Source organism: Antrostomus carolinensis, unplaced genomic scaffold (genome assembly GCF_000700745.2).
Source record: "Antrostomus carolinensis isolate BGI_N321 unplaced genomic scaffold, ASM70074v2 scaffold660, whole genome shotgun sequence".
In the NCBI taxonomy this organism is placed as follows: domain Eukaryota; kingdom Metazoa; phylum Chordata; class Aves; order Caprimulgiformes; family Caprimulgidae; genus Antrostomus; species Antrostomus carolinensis.
Genome location: NW_010290302.1, coordinates 52103 through 72945, shown reverse-complemented (window position 1 = coordinate 72945; position 20843 = coordinate 52103). Strand labels below are relative to the sequence as shown.

Below are 20843 nucleotides of genomic sequence, written 5' to 3'. Positions count from 1 at the left end.
TTCTACCTAAGAAAGTATCTGCTGCTTTCTTTGAAGACATGACCGAGGAACAGGAATTTGAACAGCACTTTCTCTGTTGTGTCTTCAAGGAAATTCCCCAAACAACTGGAGTCTCCCACCATGCCAGAGGGTGGTCTTAGCTATTGCTAGCTACAGGCTGTGCTCAGTGAAGGTGAAGCTCTGCTGCTGCACTGAAAAAAAAATAACCCTAGGTGATTTAAGGCCAAATTTATAGCCTGCCTTTGTAGGCTGGTGGTGAGAGAACCTGCCTGGGCTGATGTGGGTTTCTGATTCCTGCTTCCAGGTTTGTTTGTATATTTGACCCAGTGACCACATAAGGTAAATGACAGATCAATCCTAGAAAAAAATGTCTCAATCTAAGTCTCTCTTTTCAAGGGAAAAATTGTGTAACCACTATTTTGTGGAGCCATGGTCATATTTGTATGCTGGCAAATGTTCGTAAACTGAGGCAGAAGTGATTTAGCAAAGGTCTCAGATAAACTGAGAAAGAATGTGAGTCAAAACTCATTTTTCCTAACTCCACACCTAATCCCAGGTTCATATGATATGTTTGGGCTAGAAATGTTTGTCTTCTGAATATTCAGTTGGAATAGGCACAGATAAGGAAACTAGTATATTAATTATCATGCTATCAGTAGGCTTCGAAGTAAATATATATATGCTTAAATGCAGACAAATCTACAGCCATAGCAATAGTTTATATCACTCTTATAGTTATAAAAAGTATCACATTTGATAAAAGCAGATACTAGGCTTATGATAAGAGTTAAAAACATCAGAACAAATAGCAGATTTACTGAACCAAATGGTTTTCCCAGTTAATTTCTGAAACATCATTTTAATCTTCAATAGCACATGAACAATGCAGGATTGTTGGTGTTATTAAGGAAACTGGCTGTCAATGTCTACAATTTGTAGGGTGTGAATAGTTTAAGATGTCATAAATATTTATGAAGTTCCTGGGAATGGTGATAGGGACATCATACAAAATCCTTGAAGTTATGAACTGAGGCAGAAAGGGTGTTATATGCAACTTTCAATAATAGGCAGTATGGTATAATGTAAAGAGGAGCGAGAAACAATCTATTATTTAGCTGAGAAGAAGCTGAATGTTTAGAAAAAAGGAATGAAAAATTTAGAAAGATTTGCTTTTATCTAGAAAATATTTTCTCTGCTTTTGCTTACACATTTGCAACTTTTCTCAATGATTGGATTTATTGCACTCATGAGAAGCTTGCACATTATCTGTCCTTTCCCTTTCTATCCCTCTCCTACTACTCAAGTACTGTTTAAAATGGGAATAATGGACCAAATTAATCTCAGAGGTATTTCTACTGCTGCCACTGGAACTACACCAAGGGGTGATATAGTCTTAAAAGAAGAAAGATAAATATTTTCTGGAAAAATATCGAATATAAATTTCTACTGAGGTTAAAACACAGAAATGCAGCTGCCACTGAAACCCTTTTGAGTAGCAGGCTGTATCCTTTTATAAAGCCCATCTGTCTGCAGAGTATAAAAAATGCATGATCATAAAAAGCAGTGCTCCTTAGGGGAAAAATCTCTCTATACTGATCTTGTAGTCACTTTACAAAACAGTTTTTAATCCCAAATTTCCATTTGATTTTCAGTCAGGAACTTTTGTGGCTTTTGCAAAGTTTTCTTATTCCATTAGAATAAGATATGTGGTACAGTTTGTTCAGGTGGCAAGTCCAGACTATGAATAAACCAACGTTATAATATGAAAGAGAATTAAACAGGCAGATCCAAGTGGGGATATATTAAGCCAAATTTAAGCTCCAGTAGTTGAATTTAGCCTGTACTAGATGTCTGGTTTGCCTCAGGATATATTCAGCTTTCCAGCTAATCGACTGAGGAAAACTGCCTCAGGTGTGATAAAATTTACAAGAGAGCTCAGTCGAATAGCTCTTGTTATAAATACTAGCTTAAAGGCATTCTTGTGGTCTTTGGTATTTGCATTTAATTATTATATTTCAAACTTTTTTGGACTTGGTTAAAAATATTAGACTAGCCAGTTATATCATTATAGTGGTTTCCAGATAAGGATAGAACTTCATACCACTTTTTTATTACTTGGCTGATTTTGTTTGGCATTATCCTTCTGTTCAGATCCAAAGTCCTGCAGGAGCAAAATTTATTACAATATATTATCTTTAAAAGAAGGAAATACAGTTAAGCAAAGATGTTTTAGTGATATGCTGATCTAAGAGGTACAATACTCTACTATGACTTTCTGTCAACATAATTGACAAATAATTGAGGGTTTTAAAGTCTTTTGCGCTATTTTGAGACAAGGCTCAGTGTGAGACAATCAACCAATCATCTTTCAGGCATATTGATTTAAAAAAAACCTATTTTTCCTCTTTTTTTGAGACTTTTAAACATGATTTTACTAGTTTTATGTGACAATATTTGCACTAACAGGTGTTTTTTCACTGAACTAAGTTACATCAGTGGAAGCTGATTCTAGTTTAGAAAGAACATTAAAAAGATAATAATCTCTGCCTGTATAAGATACAGGAAATGGAAATCAGTAAAAGAACTATTTTCTTATGTAATTGTCTTGAAATAATATAAAGCATTAATTTAATTGCTCAGTGCCGAAAGCACTACAGTAGAACTACAGTAGAAACACATATGCAACTCCCATTAGCCAAACATTTGAATTTTACTATTGTTATTTAGAAGAGCTAGGCTCTACTTTGGGCAGTTACAATTATTGACTATGTAAATGTAACTGCAGACAGCTCACAAGACCATTGATGGTACACTGAAGCCGTTGTCTCTCAGATGCTGTTTCAATCCCATCAAATTAGCATTGACAAAGAAATTGCTGGCTTGGATGAAAAGCACTGATGAGTTTGGTCCCAGCAAATACATGCATCTATCAGTCATCACATCATTACCATGCCTGACTGCAACAGCCCATGAATTTGTTTAAATGCTATGCACTGGTGCTCCTCACTGAGTGACAGCAGAGCTGGTGGCTCTGAGACAGGGCTCCTCCCTGTCTGGCTAGGCCACCAGCCCCCTGCCACATGGTGCAAAACAGAAACACTTTGTTCTCATGTACTCTCGGTCTTTCTTTCATGGACAGTAAGTGCAACTAGGGTAAGTAATTTTCTGCTGCAGTATTTCAGAGCATGTTGTTTCTGACGTTGCCTATTGACCTGCGTGGAAGTTGCAGATTTCAAGTTTCACTGTGACGTAGCTCTGTGCTTAGTTGTGGAAGTGGTTTGGTGAGCAAGAGTGACAGAAGCCCAAATGGGGACATCTGCAACTATGCTGGCACTCTGCAAGTGTCAGTGCTGACATGCAGAAAACCCTGGAGAGGCACCCAGATGTGTGCCAGCCTTTGGACTCTTTTCCCAAAGACTTTGATGTGTATACAACTGTTTTTCAACCACATTGTTTATGCTTTTAAACATACAAATATGAAAGCGAAAGAAAAGCCCACCTGAAGTCCCGCTGGCAACATGGTTATTCATCTATTTAACACAGATAGGGTAGAGAAGTGTGGAACAGAGGAAATACTCTTACACCTGCATTTCAAATATGAGGCTCTTAGAAGGGAGTTTTCTTTCTCAGCTACCTCTGAATTCTTGACAAGAAGCCCTGATCAGAAAGGACTGGAGGCTCTCAGATAAGGTAGTGTCTCAGCACATTTTTAACATTGCAATTGCCCAGCAAGGAACAGCATAAATAAGTCAGGTAAACTCCAGATTTGCTCTCACTCCTCAGTTCATACGCAAATGTTTGGTTAGATATGGACGTGATATTTCCATAGACAACACAGTCATAGGTTTAACTCGAGGAGCATGAATTAAGGAGCTCCAGATCCTCATTAGTCTCTGGCTGGAACTGCCCCTAACACAGTGCCAAAAACTCCATGTTCCTTGCGCAAGGGCAGAGGTACTTTTTGGTCCCCTGATGCCACGTGCCAGGTGAAGGAAGCGAGCATGCCTCTGGCACTGCACAGTGCCTCCTGTGATGGTCTGCAGAGAGACTGAGGAATGTGAGGGAGCTCAGCCTCCTGAAAACTGAGGTTTGCACTTTTCCTGCCGTGGCCAAACTCACCCCACAAGTGACTTACATGCCCTCAGGGTCCCAGAGACACTCTGCTAAGTCCCTCAATGCTTTACTGAATTAGACTGTGGATTTTGCCTTTATTGCTTAGGATCTGGAAGGATTTTTAATTCTAGATCCACCTCTACTTAAATCAACACTCATTGGATTAAGGTTGGTTCTAGCTAGATCTCACTGTACTCTTCAAAGCAGGGGGGTTTCCCCACCTGTAGGTATTTTTTTTACAGACAGGACTGTGAATTGCCATTTCAAATTAAAACTTCTGTTTTTCATTTTATGGTAAAAGTTATATGAGTCAGTACTATGAAAATTGCAAAAGCAATTTGGATTTCTTTAAAGGTTAATTTTCCTGAAAATTGTCCAGGCCAAGAAATAGTGCTTTCCTGTAACCTTGTGGCCACAGCAGACAGTGGGATATGCATGTGGCAGGATACAATTCACGTAAGTACAGACGTGCGTCCTCGTGCTTTACTTTCATGGAAATGCCTAGGCTTTCAATTCTAAGGTATTCATCAGCAAACTGCATTTCTAGCTGTACATCACCAGAGTCTCAAAATGCCAAAGTAACCACTAACTCCTGCAGCACAACTACCCGCCCGCCCTACAGGGACTCCTACCCGATTGCTGGAGAAATGGCCTGAAAAGCCAAATGCCCTGGATGTGTGCAAGGCAATACACTCACACGTTTACTGTTGTTCTTGCCATTCCTTGTTTACATTCACTAACTCGAAGTTAATGTGTTCCCAGAGACAAATAAATATATTTAAACTAAAAATTATACTATTTTTTCCAAACTGTGTGTTGAAAAGCAACTCAGTGCTTTTCCTAGTGCACATATGAGTCTGCAGTAACACTGTAGTACCTCTTTCACCTCTATTCTGTATGTTTAACACAGATATTATCGGTCTGTTCCCCTTAATCAAAGTCAGCTTACTTTGACTAGTAAGATATAGACTAGTTCAATAAAGTTTAACACAATTCTTACCACTTCTGTCCAACCAAACCTAATTAGCTTATGGTTAAGCACAGCCCAGCAATACTTTATTTATTTTGATATTAATTTCCTGTGTCAGCTTCAGATTTAAAAAAAATACACAGATCCTGGCACAGAAAAGACAAATCAAGCCTGACACCTGGAAAAAAAAAATCACAAACTGGAAAAACATCGCATAGAATCCAGTGGTGTCAAAAATCCTAGATATTTGATGTTTCAAATTCAGACATTCTTCATTTAGACAAAAATAACAGACATTTATAGTGCACCTTACTACTGGTGACTATTTAACAGCTAGGTGCTCTCACAGCATGGTACTCTTTATGTGCACAGTAATGAAAGTTCGCTATTGATTTTTCTGTAGCTGCTTGTAACTATTATAGTTGATACATCAATAGAAAAGGAAAGCACAATGTTTCACAGGAGGCAGAAAATCAGAGAATACATGACGCTGTGACAGTAAATCATGGCATAATCTCAAGAATTGATAGATGGTTACTGCTAACTTGAAACCCATGGCTTTCTCTGAAAAGACTAGCCTATAATCGTCCAATATGTTCTAACAGACTGACTGCCCATAATAGTGGTAAAGGACACAACGCAATGTTTCATCTTCAAAATAATGGTTTCCATGAGCCAGGTTGTTTTGTTGTGGTAGAATTCGTTTTGTGTGTTACTGAAGAAGGAGGGAGAAAGAGTGGTTTCAATGCTATTTAGACTAATACTTAAAGGTTGCAGGAAAAAGAATTTTTTTCTTTTTTCTTTCCTTTTTTTTTTTTTTTCCCCCCCAGAAAAGAGCATGGAAAGTTTTTTGTTTAAAAAAAAGGAGGAAGAATAGTTGTCATTAATTTTTAACTTGCAAATGTCTGCAGTTAGTTGAAAAGGAAACACAAAAGATCTGATTATTCTTGAGATCAAAATATGGGAGCTGTTTTGTCAAGAAAGGCAAATGCAGAAAAAATACATTTACCACGGCTGTTTCGAGTACCACAGCATCCTGAAAGGGAGCCAAAGGCATGTAAGTAATTGAAAACTCAGTTTTAAGTGTCTGCTTCTCTCTGGCGCATTTTTGAGGGGCACAACAATCTCTGAATTTTATAGTATGCCTAGTGAATTTTTTTGGAATGTTCTTAATTGCTTTGTTCTTTCTCTACTCCCTGGCTCATCTCTGGTAGTTTTATCTATTGTTTTAATTAATTGTGAGGGTCCTTTTTCCCTATCTCAAAACAGAGAGAGGAAGAAATGCAGGTAAGAGCTGGCCAGCTAGAGCACAGTGTGCAGTCTAGGTGACACCATTCCCACAGTCACGTCTTAGCAGTGTTCCTCTCTGAAAGAATATTTTCAGTGTGCAATTTTGTTTTCCAGTACTTCTTTAGGAGATGAGAGTCTGATACATGTCCTTTTCAACCTTGCTGGTGATTCCATTCTCTAAAGCCAAATGTCTCCCAGAAGAGATGGACTTAGACAAGAGGAAAGGACTTTCTCCAGCTACCACTCAGCCAGCCTGCCTCAGACTGGGCTTGAAGAACAGTCTGTATCATTTACTCTGCCTAGGCTATGGGTTTTCCCCCAGTGAAAGACTGGATAGCATCATCTGTCTAGTCCTGAGCAGTTCACTGATGTATATTACAATTCTTGGTGTTGGGAGCGGGGAAGGATGCTGTTGTAGTGTCATTCCCCATTCTGATTTGAAATCTTTCTCTTTCTTGAGATGAGACTTTCCTTCACCTGGCTAGCAGAGGTGTTACGCAATATGTTTATAATACACATCAAACCCTCCCAGTACTGGAGATGATGTTAAATGTAGCATTTTCCATATTTACCTTTGAATAATCTTATAAAGAAGAACTCTTAAAATATCCTTAGGAGGATGGTTATGCGCAGATCAAACTTTTGCAAGCCACATGGACTGTTTTGGGGCTGCTCTTTCAGTTTGTCCCATGCTTCAATGGCTCTGCACAAGACCAGAGCAACACAGGGAAGCCGTGCTCTGAGAGTTTCGTCCGGTCTTGGTAGCAGCTTTGCCAGAGCCTAAGGAATTGCAGTTTTCACCCCCCTCCCCTTTCCTGCCAGCAGAAGTCACAGGGACATACTCCAAGCCTCTAGCTTGGGAAAGAGGCTTCTGCACAGTACCCTTCTGCCTCCCAATTAATGATCACAGCTGTGTTCAAGGCTGAGCCATAAAGTTTGTTTCTGAATTTTCCTTCATTGTTTCTTTCCTGTTTGCTTCGATTTCCTCCCTCTCCACCTCTGGCTTGCTTTGATCACAGTTCCATGGTTTCTCTTTCCTTCCTGGCCTTTCCCTCTGTTTTCTTCCTTTCCTAGCTCAAGCCCTCTGGTCTCTCTCTGTTCCTCTGATGCACATCACTGCTGTCCCTCGTTTTCATCGACGGCTCCTGCTCTGCCCAGATATCCTCTTCTCTGCCACTCTTCTCCCATCACTCTTGCAGACTTTTTTCTTTCCCCCAGCCTCCTGTTTAACTCTCCTGCTACTTCTTTTAATTGTTTCTTTACAGTATTTTAACTCTCTATTTTAACTCCCTCAGAGACAGCCATTGCTTTTGTTTCTCTTTCAGTGTCCAATCTTACACAAGCAGTACAGGGATAAGAGAAAGAGAGGAATTTGGCATAGTCTTCAGTGTGTCCCCAATAAATGGCCTACAGTCATCCATATATAAACTTTCAGGTAAGAGCCTCTGCAATGTGTGTTTTTAACAAGAAATACAGGAGGAACAGTTTTTAGTCTATACATTCTAGTTTAAAAAGTATTTAATAAGTTGTCTGTTATAACTACAAAGTGAATTTATCCATTATATTCCTTTAGCATGTTCCTCATTCAGTGAAGCATTTAAGCACATATTCAAATTAAGACTATAGGGTAGTCTTACTGCCTCCAAAATCAAGGATATTAATTTGTTTCTCTATAGCTTAGTATATAGCTATTTATTCCCATGTTATGCTGGGAAACTTGTCTAGAAAAAGTAGCTGCTGATGTTAAACACTTCTGCCAAGAGCAGATAAAAAAATTCTATAAAATCCCACACTTCCTCTGTTACACTCAAACTTGCATCTTAAATACCTAAAATGTATATTAAAAATGGGACAGAAATTGTAAAAGTATTCCAAAAGTAGAGACACATGTAAATGTGGGTTATGTGCAGGTAATTTTCCCCCCTTACAGAAGCTGTTTAAAAGCCATACTTACTAGTATTCTATAAACATATTAGAGAAGGAAAAAGTGCAGAGCACACTGATTGGGTTGTTCTGAAATCCCCACTGTCTCCACACAAAGGCAGCCGTACAGAATATAAATATTGCTTGATACCCATGTTTATAATTACTTGGGAGATTTGTATCTAACAAATATATGACCTAATTTTCTCTCAAGCATCTAATCCTATTGTTATTTCAATTGTAAAATATGCATTTTAGAAAAAAACAACATGAAAAGAAAAAGCACATGCTGCAGACGGTTAATCTTTTTTTCCATGGCTTGCAGTTGTCAGACAAGTGGACAACATAAAGCAGTAATGATCATATTGGATCAAATTCATGCCTCAAATAATGCCTTTGTACTCAACAGTTACACGAGGGATGAATTTGCAACATTCATTGCATTTTATTAAATAAAATCAAGACAAATCAACACCGATTATTAAATTTCCTCTATTATTTATTAAAAAAAACTCAATGAGCCATGAAACAGAAGGCTGTCTCTGGAATTCCTGCAAGAAGTTTATCATTCACGACTCCTACATCCAAGGCTGAGATGAATGATTAAATATTTATTTATTGAAAATACTGGTTTAATTCTTAACTATAGAATACAACCCCAGCATTTGTGTTTTATTCCTTTTATGTTATATGGGGGTTTTTTTCACAAAAATAATTGATTGGAGATTTCATTTAGAAAGATACCTGTAAGACAGACACTGTCCTACTTTGTTTCATACTGCCTGCATGATGTGTGAAGCCTGCATGGGAGGCTGGACTAAAACCTGTCAGCTCACTGGAACTGTTCTCAGAAGCAAATCATTCTTTATTATCAAAGTCGCGCCATACATCATCTTTTAGTATCTATAAGAAATTTAAGGACTGATTTTTAATTATTTGGCTTTATTATGGGTTTTCACAGATAAAGTGAAGGGAGTAGGTCTTTGCTTTTGTTTCTCTATAAAGAAGTCAGAAAAAGCAGGTAAATAAAAGAACAGGGCAAAAGAAAATCCACTTTGTCCTGCATATACTAAAATTTACTTGTAAAAATAGTCTCTCAAAAGATGAATTTTCAATTTTTTTTCAAAGATTTAGACCCTAATATGAAAATACAGCAAGGAACTACTTTCGTGTTGAATAATTTATAAAGGAAAGGATCACATTTTCTCAAAATCTATTAAAGATATTTTAAATCAGATTCCTTTTAACAATGCTCTTTGTTACAGTATCTGTAGATATTTGAAACAATGTTGTTTCAATATGGTTGTACCTTACATAGTATCTTTAATACTCTGGATTTTACCACTGTTTACAAAGATAGATAGCTATTGTTTTCATTTAACAGATAGGGTAGTTGAGATATCGTTTAAGAGACTTCAAAGCTCCACAGTCAGTAATGGAGTCAGAAGCAGAATTAGAGACAAGGGTTGATTTCTCTGTTGGGCAATGCTGGCTCCATGAAAGGAGAATGTCCCTCATGAGATGATTCTGAAATTAGGTTTTGTCCGTATTCATTTGCTTTACTTTCCCAGAGGATTAAAGTAGAAAAGTGGAATAGCTCTTCTAGCGGCAGAGTGGAGTAGCCTGGCTGCTTTGCTCGAGACCCAGAGAAGAGTTAAATGTTCCAGGAGCAGACTGGCTATTTACTGTTCTCTTGGCCCTCATAATCTCTAATAAGAGATTTATCCCTAGTTTTCAAGGCAATGTGGGATATGCAGCAGTGAGGGACTATATAAGATTGCTGAAAACTGCTTACACTAGAAGTTATCAAATTCGAACTCGGCAAATGGCGAAAAGTTTGTAAAAACTGTGAAATTAGGAGACTCATGATAAATTTAAACTTCTTGCCTATGAAATTTACTTTCACTAATTCTGGGGACAAGAAAGGACCTGTCTGATCATAATTACCTCCTTCAGCCTTCTACTCAATGCAAGCCATAGATCTCCATCCAGCAGTTGAACATCAAGTCTATAATTTTTGATTGAGCTGTATCATAATAATTTAGAGAAGCAGTTATCCTTTATTTCAGATTTCAAGAGCCTCCATTATACCCAGAGATTGTGTCTTCCAAAAGATGGTGATCTTCATCTTAAAATTTGTCTATTTCTAATTAAATTAATCCCAAACTAATATTACATTGCTGATCCTGCAAATGTGTCCTCATTGACTTCCATGGGATGTGCACAGGAGCCATTGTTTACTAGATTAAACTTTTAACAAATACCATGTTGTCTCATCATATTACATCTCAATTACCACAGCATTTCTCCCTTTGGGCTTGGCAAATGGTGCTGCCAAGATACCCTTCCAAGCACGCTGCTTCCCTATTTTTTTGCATCTTCCCTTTTCCCTGATACCTCAGACATAAACTGTGTTCACTTTCAAGGTCTTGTACCTGTTCCTTCCTTACCTTCGTAACCTATCATCAGTCATGCAGCATCATGAGGTCATCTCCTGCCTCTGACTTACCCACAATGCCATCTCCATTTCCCACTCACCACCTTTCCAGACCAAGTACTTTTCTGCTTTCTCTGCTGTAACTCTCATGCTTAATATGACAGATTTTCTTATCCACCTTCTTCATATTCCCTCTCAAAACTTTTTGCTGTGACATTTGAGACAAGCCTGGGCTGTAGGTGTGCTGGAATTGTGCCTGTCATCCTTGCATTGTCTGCTAGTCAACACCTGTTCATCATATGTAGATTGTATACTTTAAAGGAGCATTTTAGAATACCACCTGCCATTAAGGATTCCTAATCATAAACTTAGGAAATATTACTATTAATAAGTTTGTCACAGAGAAAGTATTGTCCTAACTAGATGTCTCATTCTACATTCTCTGGTTTCATTCTCAGCCTATCTGCAGATGACATGTTCGTTTCAAAAAGTCTATCTGTTAGTACAGTAAAAATTAATCAAAGGGGGCAAATATTTTGTTAGAAATTAGTATGTGGAAAAATATACTTAAATATATCTTGGTTTTATTTATTAGTCAGCTGTCAGCTAATAATACATTATACTCAGTCCCTTGTTATAAATATATATTGATTAGTTTTAAACTCTGAACTTCAGAATGAGTTATATCTGGTCATTGCTAAACTGCTCTCTTCACTAAGAAAAAAAAAAAATCCCCAACACCTATTATACAGCATTTAATTAAGACAAGCATCAGCTTTATGTACCATTATTTGCTGCTACCAAGACTCTATGGCATAAATATTGAGCAGTCACATCTCCTGAATACTAATCGATTCTTCCTGAATTCCAAATGATTACATAAAATTTAGGAAATGTTTCTTTCCCAGTATTATCCTCTGATGCTTACTGTAGTTAGACATTAGGATTGAGATATGAGCCTGGATTTGACAAGTTTGCAGTAAGTATTTTTGTAAATTCAAATGTAATGTGAGGAAGCTTGGAAGCCCTGGCTGAATGCTAATCATAGAGACCCCCTCAACTGCTTGCTTACTGGTGTTCACCAGCTGCAATCTTACAGATACACTTGGGTAACAGAATGGAGGAATATAAGAAAACTGCCAATGAATTTAATAAAACCACCTCATAGTAACCCAGTTATAAAGGTGTATTATAAATAACATATATATTAAAAAAACAAGTGTAAAAGTAGTTTTATGTTTACAAATTACCAAAAGTAAAACCAGATAGAATGACCATTTTGAAGAGGACTGCATTAAACCCTAAGTACTGTTTGTCACTGTGAATATGAACACATTTGTGACGACAAGTTCATCCCTGGATAAGTGCTCCATTACTGGCTTGCATTGGCTTGCCAAGGAAGACTCTCATGTGATACTTTTTGCTTCAAATTCATGGCACCTACTTTAGATCCTGGAGCTGATGGTGCTATGAGAAGATAAAGTAGCATTTTCTGTGAGTTTCTAGGTATCCTGCCGAAGAATTACCAGGCCCATTTTACAGGAAGGAGAATGGAGCCCCTGAAAACTGCAAATGGCTCACACTGACTCGATGAGAGCATGAGAATGGCCATGCTGGCACTCTGGATCATCTAGACCACTGTCCTATCTTCGACAGTGACCAGGAGCAGATGCCCTAGGGAGCAGTATAAGAAGAAAAGCATAGAGTGATATTGCCAAGGAACAGTTGCTCAGGCTCCAGCAGCTGGAGGTTAGCAACAGCCAGAAGTAGTGGGTTTTGTATTTCATAGCTTTCAATGGATTTTCCTTCTGTTAATTTCTCCAGGTGACTTTGGTAACCACAAAAAAATTTCAGCACCCTCTACATCTTGGAGCAAAGAGTGCCAGAGCTGGATAATATGCTAAGTTGAAGAATGAACTCTTGCATTTTGAGCCAGTCACCTCCTAGTTTAGTTAGTTTCATTCTGACACTAAAATATCAGAATGATGGGATGAAGAATCTTTTTGTCTAATTCTTGTTCTTAGTAAGTTCCCAGGTTTTCTGGATTCTGCTTTGAAGAACTAATGCAGTCTTTTTAAAAAGACAGTGTAAAAGGCAGATCTATATTTGTTGAAATTATAATGTGATTATTAGGAAGTCTGCAATAAAGATCTGCATGCCAAAATTTGCTAGGTTGTGCCTTTATGTCTGTGTTGCAGCCAGGTGTCTATAATCCTGCATGAGTTCATTCTTGTCTAGTTTTTTCAGGTCTTGTTACTTGTTTTTCTTTTGGTCTGATAAAACTTACTTCCTCACTAATTCTTTCATTCCATTCTCCTATTCTTTTTGTTTGTGTGCCCTTAAGCATCATAAATACTACCAAAATTTAAGCAATATTTCCAATTACTTCTAGTTGGTGCTTATAGACCCATTTTTGTATCTGCATACATGATGCCCCAAATTAAACCCTCAGCAAAAACTGTGAAACTGAAAATATGTACAGCTTCATGTTTCATTGTTGTTTGCTGCTGCGGTTTTTTCTTCTCTCTCTGTATATTTACACTGCATGCTCACTGAAGCAGAGATTCTGGCTACTCTGTAAATCTAATAGACCAATGATGTTACACAAAGTATATTAAAAAATGCAATAGTTAATTTCCCCCCCCTCCCCCCCCAGCTTCAGAATGTTGCATGACATGAGTTACTGGAACCAGGTCAAACTGAGCATGGACAGGCTTTGTGCTGCTTCTCCTTGGGCGCATGTTTGTAGGAAGCTCCTAGTTCTGTGAGTGACAAGGGTAGAGTCTGCCTTGAAAATGCTTCATTTCAGCCTATTTCATCTGCATGAAGATTTTAATAGGCAGGTTTATTTTCCAAAAGTGGAAGTGGTGAAGCACAGTACCTCCTCCCATCTCAGCCCTGACACTTCAGGGAGACTAAAAGCACGGAAAGATTAATTTGCTAATACTCCTCTTATTCAACAGGAATGGGAATTGAGTGTTGCAGATCCAGATGGATTTCTTCTGAACCCTTAGGTAAGGCTGTGGTTTGTTTGAAAACAGTTCTTTTTTTTTCTTTGGTTTTTTTTTGTTGTTGTTTAAGCAGGAGCCCATTGTTTGCCATCCACAGCGATTAAATGTTTACCATTTCTACAGGCCCCTCTTTTCTCATGTTAAGTGAGATGTGAGATCAATAGTGGCTCTGCAATTATTTGTCCATTGATAAAGCCTTCATTTCTTAAATGAAGTACATTTATCTGTGTCCTGACAATGATAAGGGACCAGCACCAGTCAGCTGCTGCCTAGTCTAGCATTTAGCTCTACAGGCAGACAAGTGCCTGGACATAGGTCAAATGATGTCTAACTTTCTTTCTATTGGCATTTCACTTTACAAACTGCTCTGATGGGAGGTTTGACAAATCATCCTTGCTGAGTTCAGATAATAAAAACTAGCAGGACAAATGGGAAATTTTGGTAAAGAGAAAACAGTGGCTGATTTCAGGTTAAGTGACCAGTCTGTAAAGCTACTGGATGGTAAAATTAAGAGATCTGTTGTGTCAGAAGACAATAGAAAGTATTTCATGTAAGGCACTCATTTGGTTCTTCAAACATAATTTAAATGAAGTCATTTAGCAAATTTAGTTGCTGAAAAATTGATCTGAACTTTATTCTGTGATAAGAAGCAAATCAAAGAAACAGTGAAACAAATTTTGGCTTTAGTAGAAACAGTGTGAAATTCTCTTTGGCTTTAGTGAGGCCAAGATTTCACCCCAGTGGAGCACCCCAATCTATTTCAGCCCCAGAATTAGCGAATTCAACTGCACATGTGGAAGGACCTGTATGTTGTTGTTTTGTTTTGTTTTTTAAAATTTCAATTTATGACAAAGAAAAGGGAGTTTTCAAACTAATGTCAAATTTGGCAATGAAAATTCAAAGAGGCTGATAAACTGACACATTTGCTTTTCTATCCATAGTGTATCTTGATTCAGACTAGCAATTATTAAAGACAAAGAAACCATTTGTATTTATTTTTAGGCCTACTTTTTGATAATGTGTACTGTGGGCTCTACTGGTTATATGCTATAGAAAAATTAGGTGTATTATTACTCTGGGATTAGGGTAAAAAAATTGCAATACAGTTGCTGAATTGTCATGGCTCTCTCTTCTTTTTTGCTTGAAAGAAGCATGTCAAATGCAACTAAGTAGTCAAGAAAATCCAGGTATTTATTTCTCTTGAGCTACTGCATACCTGCATATCTTTAGATTGTGGAAGAAAAATTGGCTGATATACTTGAGTTAAACTGTGGTTTGGTATGTTGATTACCTTCTCTCCTGTATCTGGATTTAAGGGGAGAATACATCTATATGTGAAAAGGCAGGCATGATGCCTCTACAAAACAGGCATGTTTTGGGGTTTGTAAATATGATGTAAAGCTCAGTGAAAGAAAGGTTGGCAAGGATAATTGCTATCAGAACTGATGTCCTGATTTACTTCAAAGCAAGCTAATAGCTCAAGATAATTGAAATGGAGATTGACAACAGAAATTGCTATTTCTAGGCCACCTAAACAGAAGACTTCTTTAAGATAAATCATGATGGTAGATGGATTGATCCTTTGCAATAAAATGCTTTGGATTCAGAAGTCTGACTCATCTTCAAATAAAACATCCAATCAGCATCTAGTGTATCATTTGCAGCAAAGACAGATGTTGGTACAGAATTCAGACATATCCACCCCAGATCAAGTAGGGGAAGAAGTGACTAGAAGATGGCCTAGCAGTTATACCAGGTTACACAACCAAAACTGTGAAGGGCAATTTTGATCACAACACCTGTTTCTATTTGCTTTACTGTGATCTCAGGTATCAATGAGAGACTGGCTGATTTGTGTAGTGCAGTGAGAGAGGAAAGCAACATACATTTGTTTGTGTGTCATGATGAGGATACACAGCAGGGGAATTGCCACAGAGGACTGATTCAGAGAAAGACTGTGATTCTTTAAGGGAACCCTGATGGGACTAGTGTAGTAGATCTTAAGATCATGTAAGTGGATCAGAGTAATGTGATAGAATTTAAATCTAATCCAGACTTCCTATGTCTTGACAGAGTAATTGACTGACCACTGATGGCACAGTGAAGCTGTGAAGAAAGGGGTCTCTTCTGGTGGTTTAATGTCCTTAATAGTCAAGGCTCTTGTTAATCTAAAATACAGCTGAGTCCAAACCATGCACAAGAAGCTAATCTCCAGTGTGACTGTGATGACTATGCTGGTTTTAAGGACAGATTTGTTCTCTGACTTTTTAACCTGTGGGAGCACAGGAGCTGAAGGAGTCATGCATCTGAACTGGTGACCTGCTTAGAACATTAGTCCAAGTGTGAGGGACTTGCTCCTCTCCAGTGATTGGCAGTGACTGAACTGAAGGATGGCATGAGGAACCACTAAGAGTAGGTAGACAGTGGCTGAAGTAGGAAGATCCATGGACAGGAAAGGAGACTTTTATGTACAGAGAGGTAAGAACTCCCTAGCTGTAAGGCACTTGCTTTTATAACTAATGGAGGGAATTTAAAAGTTACCTAACTCTACTTATATTAATACTATCTAGAACTAAACTAAAGAGATGTCACACTTAAGAAACTAGTTACGAAACTATTCTGGCTTACTGAATAACTGCTGAGTCAACTGTATCATTAGGTACTTGGCCATGTCGGTCAGATGGGCACAGACAGACTAGATGGCCCACTGGAGAAAGGAGCTGAGCTCCTATTCCTGGGTGTATCACTCACTGGAGTGGGTATAGGCAGTCTGACTGCAGGAAGAGTTGTGCACTACTAGCCACAAAGGCTACAATAAATATGCATCTGTCTAAGCTTCAACAACATTTTTTATGCTACCATCAATCAAAAGCATTTTCCTGTATAAACCCTTTGGAACCTTTGACGAGCAGATAACGAGCTATTACCTCTCTCATTTAATATCTAGCAAGCAAAACTGATATGATTTAATTGTCTTTTGAAAAATTATTGTAAGTGCTTTGAGTTTTGAACATTATTTTACTGCTAGTTTACTAAGGCAATAACTTCTGAAATGTTAGGAAAAAATGCAGAGACAAAGTTCTTTGCCCTGAAGGAGATTGCCATCTTGTGAAGAGACAGACAATATGATACAGCCATGAATAACAAACAGCTTTACAAGGCACCTTCATATCTGTACAGTTATAAAAAACCAAACAGCTTCTTCTCGATAAATTAATTCTGTGGATTATTGACTTTGTGTTGCCTTTGAGAGGGTTTATATTAGAAATTTGTTTTTCAACCAAGCATTATATTAAAAACCAATAGCATGAGGTTTTATTGGTTTGGTTAACACTGTGGCATGAACATCATTAGAAATGCAAAAAGCCTGGTATGTCTTGAAACACTTTTTATTCCACTAAACATTACAGAAACAGATTTTCAACAAGAGCCATCTGAAGTTTTTGAAATCTTTTTTGATTAAGTGATATATTTTGACATTGAGACCAGTTTTCTGTTGAGATGCTGAAGAGATGTAGGTATGTGTCAAATGCACCAAGATACTTAGGTACAATAATTGCTCCCAGTTATTAATGTAGAATTTGATGTTTAGCTAGTTTTGACAGCCCTGCCAAATGCCTACCAGTGTTGTTAGGCACTTCAATGTCTTAAAAAATCTGACTCACTTTTAGGATATGAGGCATTTTATAAATTTCAGCCAGACAATTCATTCATACTTTTGGGCACAAAATTAAGTACTTAGCTGGAAAGGGTATCTGTGTCTTTCATTGCAGTTTGTCATTCATTCTCATTAATTATTTGCCTTAGTCCTATGGGTCAAGTAGTAACATCTTTATGTTTTACTCTTTGCACAATAACATCTAGCGTTGACTGTTAGCAAATGGAATTACGCAGTATGCTGAATAATGAACCAATCGGTTTCAAGTGTTGAACCTTTCTTAGCTACATCGCTTTTACATGCAAGTGATGTGACTACAAGGCTCCTATAAGGAGCAGAATTATCTCTTTATAGTAGCATAAATAAGAGAAAAAGTGGATGACCTGGCTCAGTACTCATTCCTGCCCAACTGCTTCAGAGCTTGAGCAAGCTGCTACCTGGCAGAAGTAGAAGAGCTAAAGATGTAAGAATGATTCCTAAATCAATGCAAAGTATTAGAGGAGCCAATGAAAGCAATCACACAAAAAGGCCACCTGAATGTGAGAATTTTCCGCATGCACTTCACTTATTCAGCTAATTTAAAATATCACTGAACTGAGATGAATTCTTTAAATGTTTTATCAGAGGAAAGCTACAGGCTTTTTAAATGTTTCTGTGCCACTGTCTAATGACTAAAAAGCCTGCTTATTAGGAATCAGGAAATCTGAATTCTTGTTATTCATAAGATTAATTCATAAAACATGACTTCTGCAACAGATGGCTTGCTTTTCCTTTTCTGAATCTAAGATGTGGAAAGCAATGAAGCCCTGAATACAGAATGTTAATATTTACCAGGGAAACCCATCATCGCTTCCTAGGATTCAGAATGTATAAACTTCATAACAGTCAATTCTATTAGCATCATTCTGATTTTTTAAATAATATTTTTTTTCCTACATATTCTGTGTCCTGTACTTCTGAAGTATTGACCCTTTATACACCCTGTAATTAAAGACAGCTTCATCTAAAGTTTTCCAAAGCAGGTTCAAATTCTTGAAAGTTGCTTTCACTTTTTAAAAACTATGAGATACATTCCTGATTTATGGGTTACAATGTGACAGCCATCATATGCAAAGAAGATTGTTTATACTTACCATAGATGCCTTTGAAAAAAGGGATATTTTGACCATATCCCCACTCCATCTGCTTTACCTAATTATATTCAATATCACAGAAAAATATGGCAATCTGTATTTTCCATTGTTCTCTAGAACTTCTAATAGAATTTTATCCTCGTTCTGGAATATTCAGAAATCAAATACAGAAATACAGAAAGCTTGTAATACTCTATTAAAACCAAGAGGTTTTAGAGGTCATTTCCATAGAAACCCAATCTTAATCCTCAGATTACTGTGAACCTCATTAAATATATTTAAAAATCCTGTTTTTCAGGAAAAAATTAAGAAAAGCAAAATATTTTAAAAGTTTTTAGAAAAAAATAATAACACTGTAAGTAGGGTATGAAGAGTAGAGTGTACCTACCTAAACTAAACAGCACCAGGAATTTGAGACAGACAAATTCTCGTAGATCAAACTGCAGGGAACGAAGCTTTGCTACTAGTTCTTGTGCATGGCTCATAAGATTGTTGAGGGTGGCTCCAGCTTGGGATGCTATTACAGAATAATCCACCTGTAAAAGAAAATTGTATTTCTGTCTGGTTGTCACACACGCAGAACCGCTTTAGGACGTTTCAAGCAATCGCATACAACCAGGACACTCCTGGATAAAAGAATCACTCTCAATTTAATGATGCTATCAAGTCAAGATGATTTTATACATAAACGTATTTTAGGACAAGGGTATATATTGAAAATATTATTAATCTATCTATCTTAATGGTATGTCACATCAGTGTGAATGCTGGTTTGTCTGTATTAACTTTCTGTAGAAGCTTTATATATGACAACTGCTTATGACACTGGTAGCTGTCCCCGTATCTGTTTTATTCATTTGGTGTCTCTTGTTCTCATTGCAGTTGTATGATTCTGCAAAGAGAGACTGATGAAGTGAGCATTGTGCTTATGCTGGGTGTATTATTCCAGAGGGACATAATGGTATTCATGGGAAATGGTCCAGTGTCCATAACTTGGCCAGAAACATCTATTCAAGCCCAGAAATGTCGGTGTATTCCCACAGGAAACAGAGGTATTGTGTAGGTGGTTTCTGTTCTCCTTAGCTACACAAAATCCTGGTGTTTGTTGGAGTTAGTTCCAACAGACTTGTTCTGGTGCGTCCTCCCCTGCGAGCGAAGGAGGAGCAGGCAGGTGTGTGACACAGGCCAGCGGCACTTGCATTGTCCCCAGCAGCAACTGCAGGGCACAAAACTACGTTCTCTGTCTGGGGCACAGAAAAAAACGGGGCTGCTCTTGGGGTCTGCTGCCCTTGTCATGCTCCTCATTTGCTCTCGGGGAGTCGGGGCTGACCTCTCTGTGAGCTTTACGAAGTGACACTTGTTTATATAGATCCAACAGAAAGCTGGAATTAATACACCATATTAAAAAAGGTAATATTCTCAAGCAAAGTATATTTAAAGCCTTTCACAGCTGACATATGCCTGAGCAATCCTCGAATATTGGCAAACTCCGCACTGCTTGCACACTACAACTTTTTTCTGGCTAATGTCAGTCCCATTAAGGGGACATTTCCATGCAGGTGGCTGTACCCTTAACGTGCACCCTTAACTTTTGCATCCTTTGTCATGGGATGGGGAGCAGTGGGAAAACGCTCCCATATGGCAGCCTACGGGAACGCTGTGCTGGGAAGGTGAAGCGCAGGGGCTGGGGCCGGGGTGATCTGGCTCCTGGCTGGAGGCTGTGAGACTGGGCAGCTCCAGTGCAGCAACAGCAGCGTGGAGCAGAGAGCAACTGCTTCAGCTGAAATGCCTTCAGCTCAGCCCCGTTTTCATCAGAGTGCATTTACATACCCCCTACAAGTGTCACTGTCCCATGAAAATGGCCAGGTGTGTTGCTTGCTTCTGTGTTAAACTGTTCCTGGCTGAGCCCTAAATGGGTTATTGACACATTAAAAAAAAAAAAAAAATTAAATTCATGCCTGGCTGCTCTAATATTACCAACACCTCTCTGTTTCAAGAGCCTCCATAACAACAGGGGAATTGCTAACCATACTCCACGTAAGCACACGTAAGTGAAGTCTGGCTATAAACTAAAACTAAGCACAACAGTAACTTCACATTTTGAGTTAACAATTTGTTTAAAGGTATCGGTGCTCTAAACCCATCTTTAAGATCTCCCATAATAAAGTAGTTAATAAAAATCAGACAGGTATCACCAGAGGAAATGGACCAATACTGCAAAATTTTGTTTTTCCAGGCACTGATCCCTTAAAATCTATTTTATAAAAAATTGTTAAGGAACATGTATTTTGAAATATGTTTTTTGACT

The 20843-nt window shown here is 38.0% G+C and overlaps 1 protein-coding gene across 1 annotated transcript in view; it reads right to left on the bottom strand.

Annotated features, from left to right (window-relative positions):
- NR5A2 (nuclear receptor subfamily 5 group A member 2) overlaps window positions 1-20843 on the bottom strand; it is an 80307-nt gene that overhangs the window by 7972 nt on the left and 51492 nt on the right. Inside the window, exon 5 of the mRNA XM_010172503.2 lies at window positions 18924-19071. Coding sequence (XP_010170805.1) covers window positions 18924-19071 — 148 coding nt within the window. The remainder of the gene's footprint in view (window positions 1-18923; window positions 19072-20843) is intronic.